Below are 17,697 nucleotides of genomic sequence, written 5' to 3' on the forward strand. Positions count from 1 at the left end.
AAAAAAAAAAAAAAAAAAAAGAGAGGAAGGTGATTGTGAGGAGGGGAGATAAACTTCCCACACCAGCCACCTCTGTCCTGCCACTGGCAACCCCCAGGCCCCTGAGAATCATTTGGGAATTATACATTTTGGACATAGAGCCCATGTTGGGGAAATGATATGAACTAAAAGTGCAGCACTCTGCTCATAAAAAAAGTAAGAGTTGCTTAATCCTAATGCTGTAAAATTTAATCACATGTTGAGCCCCTAAAGCTTTGTTGATCAGGCCAACAGCATGATACGAGCTGTCACATTTGTCTGCTGGGAGTGACCCACTCCATCCCCAGGTGCCAACTGCTGTAAAAGCACTCAATTAGAAATCAGTGTTTCCAAGTACCTACTCAATCTGCCCCTGCCAGGCCTGGGCATCTCCCCACCTCTCATCAGTCTCTTCGGTTAAAGAAACATCTCCACAATAACCTCCTTACCCTCTATACAGGATGTAATGACCATCAAGTGAGAAAATATGGTGAACTATTCTCCAAACTACAGTCCAAATAGCTATCTTTTACGATGCCCATTTTCTCAATCATATCTCTGTTTTTCAAAGGAAATACCTAAGGAAGACAGAGAAGTCACTAATGGTAGAATTTAAGGCATCTGCCGGGGAGACGTTTGGGGGTCCTTTCCAGTGCTAAGATTGGATATATTTATCTGCTTAGCCCAGCAGCCTCCAAACCCGTCTGCTTTGTACACAAGGCCCCTCAGACACCTGCCTTTTATGCGTTCACGAAGGACCCGAGGCTTCTCTCCTCTTGGTAAAGAAGACACAGTGCATTTGAGTGAAACTGGGTGCCTGCAGTTCACCAGCTAGCGAGCCACGCCTGACTTGGATATTTTACTGGGAGATCTGAAACAACTGGTTGGTTTGGCAGCTCTGGAGATATTCATTAAGCCATACTTCTTTTACTGTTTTTGTCAATCACGCTCATTCCTTTAGGTGTGAGGTGGGCACAGATAGCTGGTCGCAGTGCAATGACACACCTGTGAAGTTTGCTCGTTTTCCTGTCACTGGATTGATCGAAGGTCGTTCCTATATCTTCCGAGTTCGAGCTGTGAATAAAACGGGAATAGGTTTCCCATCTCGAGTTTCCGAGCCTGTGGCTGCTCTGGATCCAGCTGAGAAAGCCAGACTTAAAAGTAAGCACTTTTCATTTTTCAGGACCTTCCCTAAACCTTTTTAAAATGACTGCAAGAATCAGCTTCATTGCAAGGTTGTTCCTCTCCCTTCCACTAGAGGGAGACAAGAACAAGAAATCCTTTCTTCAGAAAATCCGAGGGGGAAAAATCCCCGAAAACTTTGCCTTAGTCATTCTCTTAAGGGTTTTATTTTATTTTATTTTATTTTACTTATTTTATTTTATTTTAGTCAGAAACATTTATGTTGTTAAACTGAGTTCCAGGCATTGTGTGTGGAATGAAGTATGAAAGCAAAGAGCCTGGAGAACATTTTTATTCCCATTATTATACATTCCAAAGATAATTTTCTTTCTGCCTCTAGGTCTATTTCTTTACCTTGGAGTCCACCCTTAGAGCATTAATATCTCAGCACAGTGCGTCTCTCTATATCAAAGGAAAAATAGATAGACAACACTATATCTAATCTAGGTTTGAGTTCTCATATTAGACTGTCAAAAATCATCTTTTCAGGCCAGGCGCAGAGGCTCACGCCTGTAATCCCAGCACTTGGGGAGGCAAAGGTGGGAGGATTGCTTGAGCCTAGGAGTTCTGAGTCCAGCCCTGGCAACATAGAAAGACCCCATCTTTAAAAAAAAAAAAAAAATCCAGGTGTGGTAGCACATACCTGTAAGTCCCAGCTACTTAGGAGGCTGAGGTGGGAGGATTGCTAGAGCCCAGGAGGTCAAGGCTGCAGTGAGCTGTGATCACACCATTGCACTCCAGCCTGGGCAACAGAGTGAGACCCTGTCTCAATAATAACAATAATAATAATCTTTTAATAAGTTTAGTCTCCAAGTCTTAATGTCAAAACCATGGTACATGAATCATGCCCTACATTTGTTTCATGGAAACCCATATGGCATCTCCAACAACAGGGAACGTAAAATGACATTACGAGAAGTGTTGGATAGTAACATTTCAGTCTTATGCCAGGCTTCTCAACCTTGGCCCTACTGGCATTTTAGACCAGTAATTCTTTGTTGTTGCGGGAGGTGGCTGGGGGTGTCCTGTTCATTGCCAGAGGCTGAGCAACATCTCTTGTCTCTACCCACTAGATACCAGCAGTGTCATGGAGACACTACCAAATGTCACCTGAGGTGCAAAATCACCTTTGTAGAGGACTGCTGGTCTATGCTACATTCACAGTGTTATTCTTTACCTTCAGTACATGTAGTGGCATCATAAAAGTCTAATTAAAATAAAGTCACTGACTGGGTGTGGTGGCTCACACCTGGAATCACTCCAGGAGATTCATACTGGACAGTTAAATGAACACAGGTTACTTACCTAGCTTGTGCTAGTACGGTTCCAGAAACGTCTGCTCCAGCACTCTGAGGCCGAGGTGGGTGGATCACCTGAGGTCCGCAGTTCGTGACCAGCCTGGCCAACATGGCGAAACCCTGTCTCTACTGAAAATACAAAAAATTATCCAGGCATGGTGGCAGGCACCTGTAATGCCAGCTACTCGGAAGGCTAAGGCAGAAGAATCATTTGAACCCGGGAGGCAGAGGTTGCAGTGAGCCAAGGTCACGCCACTGCACTCCAGCCTGGGCGACAGCGAGACTCCATCTCAAAATGATAATGATAATGTTACCGTTTCCCCAGCAACCGTGTCCCATCAGGCGCCTTGATTGCTCTTCAGTCACTTTTCACCAACCCTCCGACTTCCTGCCTTCTTTTCTAAACTTGCAAATTCCATCTCATACATTCATTTTCTCCTCTTTTATCAATTCAAATCAAAATAAGATCTGCTTGAATTGAAAATAAGTTATCTTCTTCACCGCCTTTCCGTTTTTGCACAAACTGATAGAAAGTTCCCTGGTTAAGGCAAGAGTAGAACCACTCTCTCTTTCTGATGTTTATGGGATCATACAAGTAAAATCTCCTCTTTAACTTTGTACCCGTATCATTCATTTTCCTTGCTCAGGATCTCAACTGATTTCCTTTGGAGATAATGTTTTTCAAAATGTAATGGGAAAGATTTGCTTTGCTGAGCTTTACTGCAGGATCAGCACTCCCTCTCCTCTTTCATCTTATTGTGACAGATAAATAACTACTGGACTTACAATTGTTCTGGAAATGTTTCTCCCAAACGCATGCTATCTCTTCAGAGGGGATGGGCAAGCCTACCTGTTCCAGGAGATTCATACTGGACAGTTAAATGAACACAGGTTACTTACCTAGCTTGTGCCAGTACAGTTCCAGAAACGTCTACTCAGCCAGTCCAGGCAGATTCCAGGCTCCAGGAGATTATGAGTACCTTGAGGACAGGGGCTGTGCTTCCCACGATGCCCTCTACATGATTGATACCATTCATGGGAAAACACAGAAGTCTACTAGTAACAACCCCAGTTGTGACTAATCTGGCCACTTTCCCAACTCATCAGTGCAGCTGATAAATTGCACACTTGTGAACGTTTGTGATTCTTATATTTGTCTTTGTTCAGGTCGCCCCTCAGCACCCTGGACTGGACAGATCATTGTTACTGAAGAAGAACCTTCAGGTAAGAAGTCTAGTTGCCCCAGATACTATTGCTGATGTTTTGCTAAGCAGTTTGGCTTTTGTTGTAGAGGGTGTCGTGTGTATTGCTTAAGATGTTTTGGGAAGAACATTCTAAAATATATGGAGATTGTAAGTAACTTAAGTCAGAGAATCCCATTTTATTTTTAAAGCTTTATTAAGGTGTAATTGTCATACAATATACTGCAAATATGTAACATGTACAATTTGATAAATTTTACACGTGTATGTACCCATGAAACCATCATCATTTTCAAAATAATGAACATATTTATCACCCCTAAAATTTCCCCTTCCCCTTCATAATTCCTCCCTTTCATGTCTCCCCATCTCCAGCCATCACTGATCTGGTTTCTGTCACTGTAGTTTACATTGTCCACAATTGTAGATCAATTGAATCGTGTTCATTTTTGTCTGTTTTTCTTTACTCAGCATAATTATTTTGAGATTTATCTACGTTGGTGTGTATATCAATTCATTCCAATGTATTTATCCATTCACTGTTGAAAGCTTCTATGAACATTCTTAACTGTTTCTCTGGACATATGCTTTCATTTGTATCTTGTGTAAATACCTAGGAGTTGAATGGATGTGTTATGTGGTAAGTGTATGCTTAATTTTTAAAGGAACTGCCAACTGTTTTCCGAAATGATCGTACCATGTTGCATTCCCACCAGCGCCACATGAGAGTTCCAGTTGCTCCCACCTTGTCACTAGGACTTAGTGTGGCCAGTCTTTCTAATTTTAGCCATTCTAGTAGGTTCATAGTGGTATTTCTTTGTGGCTTTGATTTGCGTTTCATTCATAATGTCGAGCATCTTTTCATGTGTTAATTTGCCAGTTTTTGTGACATTGGGCATCTTTGTCAAATCCAGGTATTCTTCGTGTTTTTTCCCCTCTGGAAATGTTATAGCGTTCGTTTTTACGTTTCACTCGGTGACGCATTTAAAATTAATTTTTTCTGTGTTACAAGAAGTAAGGGTCTCAGTTATTCCTATCATTCATACTTGCATATGGCTATTAAATTATTTCAGCAATATCTATTGAAAAGATTATTCTTTACCCAACAATTTGTCTTGGCACCATTGTCAAATTCAATTTATTACGTATTTGCGGATCAATTTCTGGAATCTCTATTGGTCAGTTTTCTTTCCCCTCCATCAGTACCATGCTGTCTTTATTACTACAGCTTTTCTGAGTTTCATTTTATTTCACATATAAATTTTAGAATCTTAAAATCACTGTAAGTCCTCTAATCTTGTGTTGGTTTTTTTCCTCCCAAAGTTGTTTCAGCTATTCTGTCTTTACGTTTCTATATAAATTTTAAAATCAGCTTATCAACTTCTACAAAACACATGCTGGGATTTCAGCCGAACAGTATTGAGTCCTTTGATTTATGAACATAGCCTGTATCTCCATTCATTCAGCTTTGCTTTCATTTCTCCCACCTTAGTAGTTTTAGTGTGCAGGTCCTGCACATTTTTATAGATTTAATCTCAAGTATTTCAGATTTCTGATGATGCTGTAAATGGTATTGCTTTTTACTTTAATTTGTTATTGATTCTATTAGAAAGAAACACAATTGATCTTTGTATATTGATTTTGTGTCCTGCATCCTTGCTGAACTAATTTATTAATTCTCACAAACATTAGGGTTTTTTATGAAATTTTTTATGGATTTTCTATTACAGGATTATGCTATCTGTAAATAAAGATAAATTAACATCTTTCTTTTCAATCTGGATACCTTTTATTTCTTTTTCTTTCCTTATTGCTCCATCTAGAACCTTTAGTACAATGTTGAATAGAAGTGGTCATCTTTGCCTTTTCCTGATCTCAGGGGGAAAGCATTCAGGCTGTCACCATTAAGTCTAACATTAAGTGTAGGTTTTGTATAGATATCCTTTATCCAGTTGAGGAAAATTTCTTCTACTCCTGGTTTTCTGAGAGTTTATATTAGGGAAAAGTGTTGGATTTTGTCAAATGCTTTTCCTGTTTCTATTGAGATGATCATATGATTCTTATTTTTCCACTAACATGTTGAATTACATTAATTAATTTTAGATTATTAAACCTAAATAAAGTAAGTGACGCAAACTAAACCTCACAGTCTTGGGTTGAATGTCACTATGTTATGCTGTGTTATCTTTTTTATACATTGCTGGAGTTTATTTGCTAAAATTTTTTAAAGGAATTCTTGTATCTATATTCATAAAAGATATTGGTCTGTGGTTTTTCCTGGTAAAGTCTTGGTTTGGTTTTGGTATTAGGGTAATGAGTGGAAAGTGTTCCCATTATTTAATTTTTTTGAAAGAGCGTGTGTGAACTTTTATTATTTTTTTATTGAACATTTAGTATAATTTACCAGTAGAGCCATCTAGGCCTGGAGGTTTGTTTTTTGGTTTGTTTGTTTTGTTTTGTTGTGGGAAGATTTTATACTGCAAATTCAATTTTTAAAATAAACTTAGGACTATTCAGGTTATTTACTTTTTCTTGAGTAAAATTTAATAGTTTTCATCTTTCAAGAAACTTATTCATTCATAAAATTGTTCATATTTTCTTATTATCCTTTTAATATCTGCAGAATTTGTAGTGGTGTCACCTCTTTCATTCCTGATATTCATGTTTTACCTCCTTTGTCCTGACTGACTTTTCATAGTCTACCTTCCAGTAATATTATATTACTTCACATGTAGTGTAAGAATTTACAACAGTGCTTTTTTTTTTTTTTTTTTTTTTTTTTTTTTTTCCCCCAGACAGGGTCTCTCTCTGTTGCCCAGGCTGGAGTGCAGTGGCATGATGATGGCTCACTGCAGCCTCAACCTCTTGGGCTCAAGCAATTCTCCCACCTCAGCCTCCCAGGTAGCTGGAGTTGTAGGTACACACCACCATACCTGGCTAATTTTTGTATTTTTTGTAGAGTTGGGGTTTCACCAAGTTGCCCAGGCTGGTCTCAAACTCCTGAGCTCAAGCAATTCATTTGCCTTGGCCTCTCAAAGTGTCTGGACTACAGGCATGATACATCGTGCCTGGCCTGCAACAGTATTATTCCATTGCCCACTCTTAGCCTTGGTGCTGTTATTGTCATACATTTTATTTGCATATTTATTGTAAATTACATAATACAATATTACTATTTTGACTGTAGTCAGTTATCTTTCAGAGATATAAAATGTAAGAAAAAAGGTTTTATTCACTCACATTTTTATCATTTCTGTTACTTTTCATTTCTTTGTATAAATCCAGATTTCCATCTGATATGATTTTGTTTTTACCCGATGCACTTCCTTGAATGTTTCTTGTAGTGCTGGTATTTTATCCTTTGTTATATGAAAAAAAACCTCTGTTTTACCTTCATTCTTGAACTATATCTTCACTAAGTATAGAATTCTAGGTTGACAGTTTTTTCTCTCAGTACTTTAAGAGCTTTGTTCAGCATAACGCAGATCTACACTACAAGAATGATTGCTTTTATTCTTATTTTTGTTCCTTAATATATAATGTGTCTTCTCTATCTGCTTTTAATATATTCTCTTTATCACTAGTTTTTGGCATTTGATTATGATATGCATTGCGTAGTTTTCTTCATATATCTTGTGCCTAGGGTTTGCAAGTTTCTCTAATCTGTGAGTTTGTAGTTTTCATCAGATTTGGAAATTTTTCATCATTATTTCTTTAAATATTTTTTCTGTACCCCATTATTTTTCTTGACCTCTGGAGTCTATGTATGTCTAGTCTCCTTCCCCCCTGCCTGATAAGACCAACTTTACTGTAACTGTAAACTGGAACTGTCCTAAACTTTACTAAAACTATAAACTCAGCTCCACTGGGTCCTTGGCTCCTGCCTATCTGCTTATAGGATTCAGTGCGCCACGTATTTTCATATCTGAGCCAGGGTAAATCCTGCTTGTGGGGGGTTCGTGTGGCTCAAAACTCTAGATGCTCTGGGACTTCTGGGATCAGGGTGCTTCTGGAAATTTGTCCTTGCTTTCACCCTAACACTCCTGACCTGGCCTCAGAACTAAAGATAAGAAGAGTATCCTAGATTCCTTAGCTCTATATTCTAAATGAGCAATGGGGCTGGCCGCTGTGGCTCACGCCTGTGATCCCAGCAATTTGGGAGGCCAAGGCAGGAGGATCACTTTAGCTCAGGAGTCCAAGACTAGCCTGGGCAACATAGGGAGACCTCGTCTCTACAAAAAAAAAAAAAAAAAAAAATTGAATTATGTAGGTGTGGTGGTGTGCACCTGTGGTCCCAGCTATTTGGAAGGCTGAGGTGGGAGGATCACTTGGGCCCAGGAGGTCAGGGCAGCAGTGAGACATAATTGCACCACTGCACGCCACCACGCGGTAGAGTGAGACCCTTTCCCCCACAAAAAAACCAAAACAACAACAACTGCTCAATGGCATTTGAAGAATGAATGAATGAATGATGTGTTGGGGGAATTTTAGAGACAAGGTATTTCTTTATACTGCGGAGCCGTAATGAAGTCTTCCTCCACAAGGAGAGCAGCATCTGTGGCTCTCGGAGTATCCTGGGCTACCCAGAATGTGTGCTTCTCATGTGTGCTTGTTGTTTTTCAGAGGGTATTGTGCCTGGCCCCCCGACAGACCTCTCTGTCACTGAGGCCACCCGGAGCTACGTGGTGCTCAGCTGGAAGCCCCCTCGTCAGCGTGGTCATGAGGGCATTATGTACTTTGTGGAAAAGGTAAGACTCTAGAATCAACGTGACCTCATACTACCTCCTAACGATTTCTTTAGAAAAGTAGAGGCTAAATTCCCAGGGACAATGGAGTGAGGGAGGAGGAGGGAACATTTCCTGAACTCACTAGATCTTTATAAACTGTTAACTTTCTCCATAGAACAAAGTGTATAACACAGAACTGTGCCTGAAAATCTAGGGGTTTATGGATCCCCAAGACTCACCCATAGACTCATGAGAGATCCAGACCCAATATCATAGCCCCTACAAGAAGAGAAATGTTCCTGAAATGGTAGATTGCCTGTATGACCATGTTTTCTAGGGACCTTCCTGTCTCCCTTGCTTGGTAATGGCTTTTCATCTCTCTATCACTCCTCCTTCTGTAGCAGGGCATGAACATCGTGAGGCTAGAAGGGAGGGGAAACAGAGAAGGGGCAATACTCTCAAATGGCCGGCAGTGTGGAAGACAGCAACCTCACGCCGCTGTACTTGGCTAGCTCCACTCTGAGCACAGGTAGCGGAATGAGGTCAGGGATCACAAAACAGTAAATATTGGCAAGTTCTTTCCCCAGATAGCTTACAATTATGTTGGGAATGAGAACATTAGAGAAGGCAGCATGCAGTGAAGGCCCAGAATGGGTGGAACGAATGAGAACGGCATGTGAATCAACCACACATCCGTATTTGAGGGGAGTTCTGATAAGGATTTATGCCCAACAAATGCAGAAGAGCCAAGACCTGTACAGGACATTATTTTGGGGGAACTGACTCTGCCACAAGTGTAGAAACAGGAGAGCGGCCAGGCAAGGCACAGGTCTTAGGGGGGCAAGAAGTCCTTGGCTAACAGGATCATGGCTACTGGAAAACGACATTTAAAGAGAATTTGCTTAAAACGAGGTTCAAAATCCATTTGTTAAAAAGGTTCTGATTAGGATATAATTGAGAAAATGAAAGAAAATAAGTTTATTTTATCCCATATGTAAGAACATTTATATTTTTATTGGTAGTGAGGCACCATTTTTTAGAACAATAAATGAAACAAGTGTTTGTACTTTTAAATTTTTTTAAATAAAATTGTGTGATAGCATGAAAAGGTATCATTTACTTTGCATTTTACTTCCATATGCAAAATCATAGAAATTTTTTTAATAAAAATATGGTGCATCCAGTTAATATTTCCTAAAGGTCCTTTCTCTTTTCATCCTTAATACTGTTTTGGTCCATTCAATTTTGTAACATCTATTAGGTCCACCTTCCTGATAAATTATTGCAAGATAATATGTTCATAAGGTATATAGGTGTATGCAAACATTTCCCGCAAATTAGGTAACAACATAAAGACAATACGCAAATATCTTTGAGCTGCATTCTTCACTTCCTTTTTATTCCTAGCAAATTGGTAACAATGGATGCCTTATCTCCTCTGCATGCAATATGGATATCTTCCAAGAGAGTCTTGTTTTACAGAAATAATACTAAATTTTTATATACTTTCTAGATATCAACTTCAAATGTAATATAACTTGAGTAGTATTCTAAGCTTTTTTTTTTTTTTTTTTTGAGATGGAGTCTCTCTGTTACCCAGGCTGGAGTGCAGTGACACAATCTTAGCTCACTGCAAACTCCGCCTCCCCAGTCTAAGCAATTCTCCTGCTTCAGCCTCCTGAGTAGCTGGGATTACAGGCGTGAGCCACCACGCCCAGCTAAATTTTGTATTTTTAGTAGAGACAGGGTTTCACCATGTTGGCCAGGGTGGTCTCGAACTCCTGACCTCAAGTAATCCTCCTGCCTCAGCCTCCCGAAGTGCTGGGATTACAGGCATGAGCCACCATGCCTGGCTGCATTGTAAGCTTTTTAAAAGAAAATAGATGGCAAAAATAGAGTGGTGGATCGATGTTCATTTCCTAGTGTGTTTAATACACACCCCCACTGAATCTCTTTGAAACACTCCACAGGAAGAAGGTTCTGAATAACCTCGGTGACAGTAATTGCCGTCTTTCCTATAATAAGGACACATAACAACTATTCAGAGGCGTTTTCTGCAGATGAGTCAGCTTTGGCTGCTGCTGAACCTTTCCTCTGGTCATATAAACTCTAATTTCTCTGTGAAAGCCTATAACTTCCTTAGACCTAAATACCTATGAATTTGTGATTAAAAATTTAAATATTCTTCCTCCAGCACACCTATTGGCATGGAACAGAAGGGGGCGTTTATGAACACAGTACTATGTAGAGAGGCCTGCACAGGGCACGGAACACAGAACACCCAGGATGTTGGGTATTGAGGACACAGAACACATCCAGGGACCTGGGGTACATTTGCAGAACCATCCAAATGTCAAACTGTTCTGAGCTGAGACTAAAATTATTTCTGATGCAGCTCTTCTGATATGCTGACCTTTCTAAAGGGAAAAGGTTTGTGCGCTCCTGTCCCTGCTGTGTCTGTTCCAGGATGCCCTGCACCCGGCATGCTGCCTCTTGGGCCACCCCTGTGCTTGTTCTTCTTCACGGCATGTCCTTGATCCCCAGAACGGGTGAAATTGAAGGGTTTATTAGCAAGGGACTCAGATGAATCAGTCCTCGGACTTCCAGCCTCCCCGTCCTACTGTGTTCTTTTTAGTCCCAAACATTTTCCTCAGGTGTTTTACGTCCTGAGCTCTTTCTCTCACTCCCCTATCAAAAATCTGATTGTGTCAGAGACAAGGACTGTATCACTCGTTAACAGCAGGAATGAACATGGCTAAGATTTGCACTGTTCTAAGCACCTTACATTAATTAACCCACTTAATTCTTAGAGTAGCCCTATGTGGTAAATACCTTTGTTTTCATCATGCCTGTATATTTTTAAATGTTTTGTAGAGATGGGGTCTCCTTATGTTGCCCAGGCTGATCTCAAACTCCTGAGGTCAAGTGATCCTCCCGTTAGCCTCCTAAAGTGCTGGGATTACAGTTGTGAGCCACTGTGCCTTCTGTACCACTCCTCCTTCTGTAGTAGGGCATGAACATCGTGAGGCTAGAAGGGAGTGGGGAACAGAGAAAGGCATAACAGATCATGCCTATTTTGTAGGTGAGGAAACTGACGCATAGAAAGGTATATAATTTGCCCGAGGTCACAGAGCTGGTACAAAACAGAACTGAGATTTGAACCCCAGCAGTCTGGTTCAGGTGCATAAATCCAACAATTACACTGGGTCGCCTTTCAATCTTCCCAGGCTTGTCTTCTCCTCTGGAAAATGTTGACAATCATACAATACTACCTCCACAATACCTACTCCATGGCATAGTTGAGAGGTGTAAAGAGTTATAATGGCTTATAAAGTTTTCGGCACAGTGAAAGGCAGCTATTTTTTTATGAGAGTATAAACAACTGACAATGGCTTAAGAATTTGCCGGGGCGGAATATGTCAAAAGAAATTAAAGCTATAAACAAAAAGATTAAAGGTCTGAGAGAGTTTCGTCCCTCAGGAGACAGCAGACACACAAAAGATACGTTATCATAAAAAACACTGCAAGGAACTTGAGCGGTTACCTTGTCAAATTGGCTCATTTTATAGAAGATGAAACTGAGGCCGAGAGCGTGTGTGTGGCTTTCCAAGGTCACGTGGCTTGTTATTAACACAGAGGGACCAGATCCCATCCCTTTGACTCCTCTATGCCATGCCATGTTACCTCCTTATCAAGTCAAGGAAGATCATGCTGTGTGATGGACTAATAAACTTAAAGTCCCAAAAATGTACCATCCTGACAGCTGGTCAATCTGTCACGAGATCTGGATTTCAGAAAAGTCTTTTGAAACCATTAAAAATTTCTCTAGCAAAATCAGGCAAGAGTTTCTAAAGTTCTTCTCTTACCAACCATGGGCAAAGTTGGAAATCAAAATAGGAGGGAAAAAGGATTACCAAAGGCTTCTGACAGTTTTCTTACAGTATCTTCTACCAGAGCTTAAATATACACCAGGTCCTTCATTCGAGGATTTCCAAGTCACTCTACATCATTTTCATTTTAAGAATAGAGTCTCATTAAATTAGTTTTCCCATTAATTATTCTAAGACTTGGGCAAAAAAAGAGAACATCTTTTTTAAATCTGGATTTTATTGATACATAATCAATGCATATATTTACAGGGTACACTGAATATTTTGATACATCCTTGCAATATGTAATGATCAAATCAGAGTAATTGGGGTACCCATCACCTCAAACATTTATTATTTGTGTTGAGAAAATTCCAAATCTTATCTTTTAGGTATTTTGAAATATATAATAAATTATTGATAACTGTAGTCACCCTACTGTGCTATTGAACACTAGAACTTATTTCTTCTAATTGTATTTTTGTGCCCATTAACCAACTTCTCTTCACCACTGCCCCCAACCCTTCTCAGCCTCTGGTAACCACCGTTCTACTCTCTACCTCCATGAGATCAAATTTTTTAGCTCCCACATATGAGTGAGAACGTGAGATATTTGTCTTTATGTGCCTGACTTATTTTACTTAACATAATGACCTCCAATTCTATTCATATTGCTGCAGATGACAGGAGTTCATTCTTTTTTATGGCTAAATAGTATTCCGTTGTGCATATTTACCACAGTTTCTTTATCCTATTCATCCACTGGTGGGTACCTGGGTTGATTCCATATTTTGGCCACTGTGAGTAGTGCAGCAATAAACATGGGAGTGCAGACATCTCTTTGACATACTGATTTTCTTTCTTTTGGATATATACCCAGCAATGGGATTGCTGGATCATATAGTAGAAGAACATCTTCATCTTTCATTCATTTAGAAAAAAAAATACTGTAGTTGATTATGTACTATTTGCCAGATGGAATTCTGTGCTCTGCCATAAAGCAGTGAACAAAGCTCCCTGAGCTTATGTGATTTGCTCTTCAGTGGAGGAGACAACAAATAAATAACTTGATTTCAAACAGTGATACATGACTGAAGAAGAATAAAGCAGGCTAAGAAACAGAGAGTGATAAGAAAAGGACCAAGAATTCTTTTAAATAGGTAATGGGCAGGCCAGGTGCAGTGGCTCATGCCTGTGGGAGGCTGAAGTGGGTGGATCACTTGAACCCAAGAGTTAGAGACCAGCCTGGACAAAATGGGGAAACCTCATCTCTACAGAAAAATACAAAAGTTAACCAGGTGTGGTGGCATGTGCCTGTAGTTCCAACTACTTGGGAGGCTGAGGTGGGAGGATCACTTGAACCCAAAGAGGTCAAGGCTGCAGTGAGCCGTGATTGTGCCACTGTACTCTAGCCTGGGTGACAGGGTAAGACCCTGTCTCAAAAATAAAATAAAATAAAATAAAATTTAATTAGAAAATTACCTGACCTCAAACTATCCTCAAAATAAGACTTTTGTAAGCAGATTATTGTATTTAGTTAACAAAAGAAGTGGAGTATTTAAGTAGCATATTTTTCAAACAATACAATGCTATATTAGTCCATTTTCATGCCGTTGATAACGACATACCAGAAACTGGGTAATCTATAAAGAAAAAGAGGATTAATGGACTCACAGTTCCGTGTGGCTGGGGAGGTCTCACAATCAAGGTGGAAGGTGAAAGGCATGTCTTACATGGTGGCAGGGAAGAGACAGAATAAGAACCAAGTGAAAGAGGTTTCTCCTTCTAAAACCATCAGCTCTCGTGAGACTTACTCACTACCACGAGAACAGTATGGGGGAAACTGCCGCCCATGATTCAATTATCTCCCACCAGGTCCCTCCCACACACATGGGAATTATGGGAGCTACAATTCTAGATGAGATTTGGGCAGGGACACAGCCAAACCATATCAAAAGCCATGTTTGATTTAGAGAATCCTACAAACTTCAGCTGCCTCATCCCCCATTCCCTCCAAATCTCTCCTCCAGTCCAGCTTGCATTACAGGGAGTGGTTTGTTGTAGATGAATGAAACTTGGAGATGCCTGGCCTGGATTCTCACTTGTGCTTGCTGTGCTTTCAATGAGTTTTCCTGTTCTTGCTGCAGTGTGAGGCAGGAACAGAAAACTGGCAGCGAGTGAACACGGAACTCCCCGTGAAGTCTCCCCGCTTTGCTCTGTTTGACCTGGCCGAGGGGAAATCCTACTGTTTCCGCGTCCGCTGTTCTAATTCTGCAGGAGTTGGCGAGCCCTCGGATGCAACGGAGGTGACTGTGGTGGGGGACAAACTTGGTAAGCAACTGTGAACTTCTTTTACTTCAAGAGAAAATTTCAAAGCAAGAATCTAACTAGTATGTGTATATTTGGCCAGGAGTAAAAATGGTGACATACTTCTTTCATATTATACATTTACTTGATGGCTGTACTTAACCTATGCATTAAACAAAAATTCATTGTTTTTGTTTATGAAAAGTAAACTTCTTTGGGAGTTTCAACAATATTGATAATGTGTTTTTTCTGAAGTTCATGGACATTTAGTTTATCCATGCTCCCTAACTGTTTTTAAATTTTTTGCTTTAAAAAATACCATGTAGGCCAGGCGCGTTGGCTCATGCCTGTAATCTGAGCACTTTGGGAGGTCGAGGCAGGCAGATCACCTGAGTCCAAGAGTTTGAGACCAGCCTGGCCAACATGGTGAAACCCTGTCTGTACCAAAAATACAAAAATCAGCCAGGCGTTGTGGCGCATGCCTGTAGTCCCAGCTACTCAGGAGGCTGAGGTGGGAAAATTACCTGAACCCGGGAGGCAGGGGCTGCAGTGAGCCAAGATCCCGCCACTGCTCTCCAGCCTGGGCGACAGAGTGCGCAACTCAGTCTCAAAAAAAATCATAAAATAAAGCAGCTGTCCCTTTGACATGACGCAGTATGTAAAATACCTAGGTGTGTGTTTGTGCATAGATAATAAGGATGAATTTTTAAAACCTCCTGAGTTTGATCACCATGTTCCTGTTTCTCAGATATCCCCAAGGCTCCTGGCAAAATCGTCCCGAGTAGAAACACAGACACCTCGGTGGTAGTTTCGTGGGAGGAGTCCACAGATGCCAAAGAGCTGGTCGGGTACTACATAGAGGCGAGCGTTGCTGGCTCTGGCAAGTGGGAGCCCTGTAACAACAACCCCGTGAAGGGCTCACGGTAACTCAACCGGGCGTGCAGGGCGGGCAACGGCCTCTGGGGCTGCCGTAGACACACACAGCACACAGACATCCAGTGAGGGAGATTTTTTAAAAAAAACATTACACTTTTTGGCTGGAAGTGGTAGCTTACACCTGTAATCCTAGCACTTTGGGAGGCCAAGGTGGGAAGATTGCTTGAAGCCAGAAGTTCAAGACCAACCTGGCCAACATAATGAGACCCTGTCTCTACAAACAAACAAACAAAAACACAAGAAAACATTATACTTTAAATAAACCAATGCAGTGGCAGGCCTGTAGTCCCAGCTACTCAAGAGGCTGAGGTGGGAGGGTCCCTTGAGCTTGAGTTCAACTTGAGTTAAACTATAGCTTGAGTTCGAAGCTGTAGTATATGACGACCAGGCCTATAAATAGCCACTGCCAGCCTGGGCAACATAGGGAGACCCCATCTCTAAAAAACAAAACAGATCAAGGCTGGATGTAGTGGCCCATGCCTCTAATCTCAACACTTTGGGAGGCCAATGTGGGCTGACTGCTTGAGCCCAGGAGTTTGAGACCAGCCTGGGCAACCTGGCGAAAACCTGCCTCTGCAAAAAGTACAAAAATCAGCCCAGCATGGTGGTGTGCTATAGTCCCAGCTATTCCAGAGGTTGAAATGGGAGAATTGCTGGAGCCTGGGAGGTCAAGGCTGCAGTGAGCTATGATCACACCACCATACTCTAGCCTGGGCAACAGAGCAAGACCCTGTCTCAAAAAACAAACAAGCAAAGCAAAACAATTACACTTTAGTTATTTAAATGAATTTAAAATTGATCATATTAGATGCAATACATCTTTTTTAAAAAGGTTTACTTGTGATGTTAAACACTTAGCAACACATAATGCCAACTATTTTAAGAGTTCATTTCATAGTGCTTTTGCTGCTTCTTCCTTTTTTACCACTCTGATTTTATATCTAATATGCAATGTGATATTAGATTCTGAGGATCTAATATGCTCTACTTAACATAAATTACCCAGGAATTTTAAATGAAGAGAAAAAAGTATCAACATTTTACAAATTCTGGACATCAACATGATTAAACCCAGTGCTAAGTAGACATAGTAACACCAAAACAAAGACATTCAGAATAATTTGCTGCCTCTTTGTATCTGTTTCTAATGGGGGGAGGCTTGTTTTTTTTTCTTGCTTTCAACTGTTTTATCAATCAACTTTGCACATTGATGGTGAATTCTGGTCTGCACCCAGACCAGAGACCAATCTGAGAGGGGGATGCCGCCCTCCCAGAAACTGTCAAATAGACTTGTTCGGCACCTTCTGGCTTGGACCGCTTCTCAGTCCGAGGACCCCCATAGAATGAGTTGGTTTTGCAGAACGTGAGATAATAGAGGTAAACAGATTAATTAGGGAAGGCAATATGTTTTGTAAGAGATTCTTTTAGCCTATTGGTGCATTTCATTTTTCCTCGGAGTTATCTAGCATTTTCCTGGGACTATTTAGAAATGCTGGTGGTGTGTAGGCAGGAGCTGTTGGAGGGCAGGCACCATTTTTTGTTCATCTTTTGTCCACAGTACCTAGCTCAGTGTCTGGAACACCGAGACCTCAATAAATATTTGCTGAAGCAAGCTGACTCTAAGGACTAAAGGACTGGCCTAGATTGTGGCTCCTTGGTTAAATACTTGAACATGCTAATAGTCACAGATTCGTTAGCAGACCTGTTATTTCCTCTGGCTGCAGTCCTTAGGATGGATTCAAATGTTACAGTGATTCATAAAACAGCTATTTATAGCCATAACAGCTATGAAAAGAGTGAGGCTGTTTTACGGATGAAGCTGCCCATGGATTCACGCCTCATTATTGGGTCTTCATATCTAAATGGTAATTCTAGAATTCATTGTTCACTTTGTCTTCAGATTCTATAGTAATTTCCCAAGTAAGTACCTTCCTTGTCATGCAGGGAGACAGTGACTAGGCCTCTATGACAAGGAGCTACCAATGCCTTACAGCCATAGTTATGTACCTGAAATAGTCATTAATCATATTATTAATTGGGTATTAGGCTTAATACCTGGGTGATGAAATAATCTGTCAACAAACCCCTGTGACACGAGTTTACCAATATAACAAACCTTCACACGTATCCCTGAGCCTAAAATAAAAGTTAAAAAATA

At 40.7% G+C, this 17,697-nt stretch overlaps 1 protein-coding gene across 1 annotated transcript in view; it reads left to right on the plus strand.

Annotated features, from left to right (window-relative positions):
* MYOM1 (myomesin 1) overlaps window positions 1–17,697 on the plus strand; it is a 155,800-nt gene that overhangs the window by 71,454 nt on the left and 66,649 nt on the right. Inside the window, exons 12-16 of the mRNA XM_017878326.1 lie at window positions 980–1,179; window positions 3,666–3,722; window positions 8,324–8,448; window positions 14,444–14,627; window positions 15,352–15,526. Coding sequence (XP_017733815.1) covers window positions 980–1,179; window positions 3,666–3,722; window positions 8,324–8,448; window positions 14,444–14,627; window positions 15,352–15,526 — 741 coding nt within the window. The remainder of the gene's footprint in view (window positions 1–979; window positions 1,180–3,665; window positions 3,723–8,323; window positions 8,449–14,443; window positions 14,628–15,351; window positions 15,527–17,697) is intronic.

The sequence above is a fragment of the Rhinopithecus bieti genome, unplaced genomic scaffold (assembly GCF_001698545.2).
Source record: "Rhinopithecus bieti isolate Rb0 unplaced genomic scaffold, ASM169854v2 scaffold_11839, whole genome shotgun sequence".
Lineage (NCBI taxonomy): Eukaryota > Metazoa > Chordata > Mammalia > Primates > Cercopithecidae > Rhinopithecus > Rhinopithecus bieti.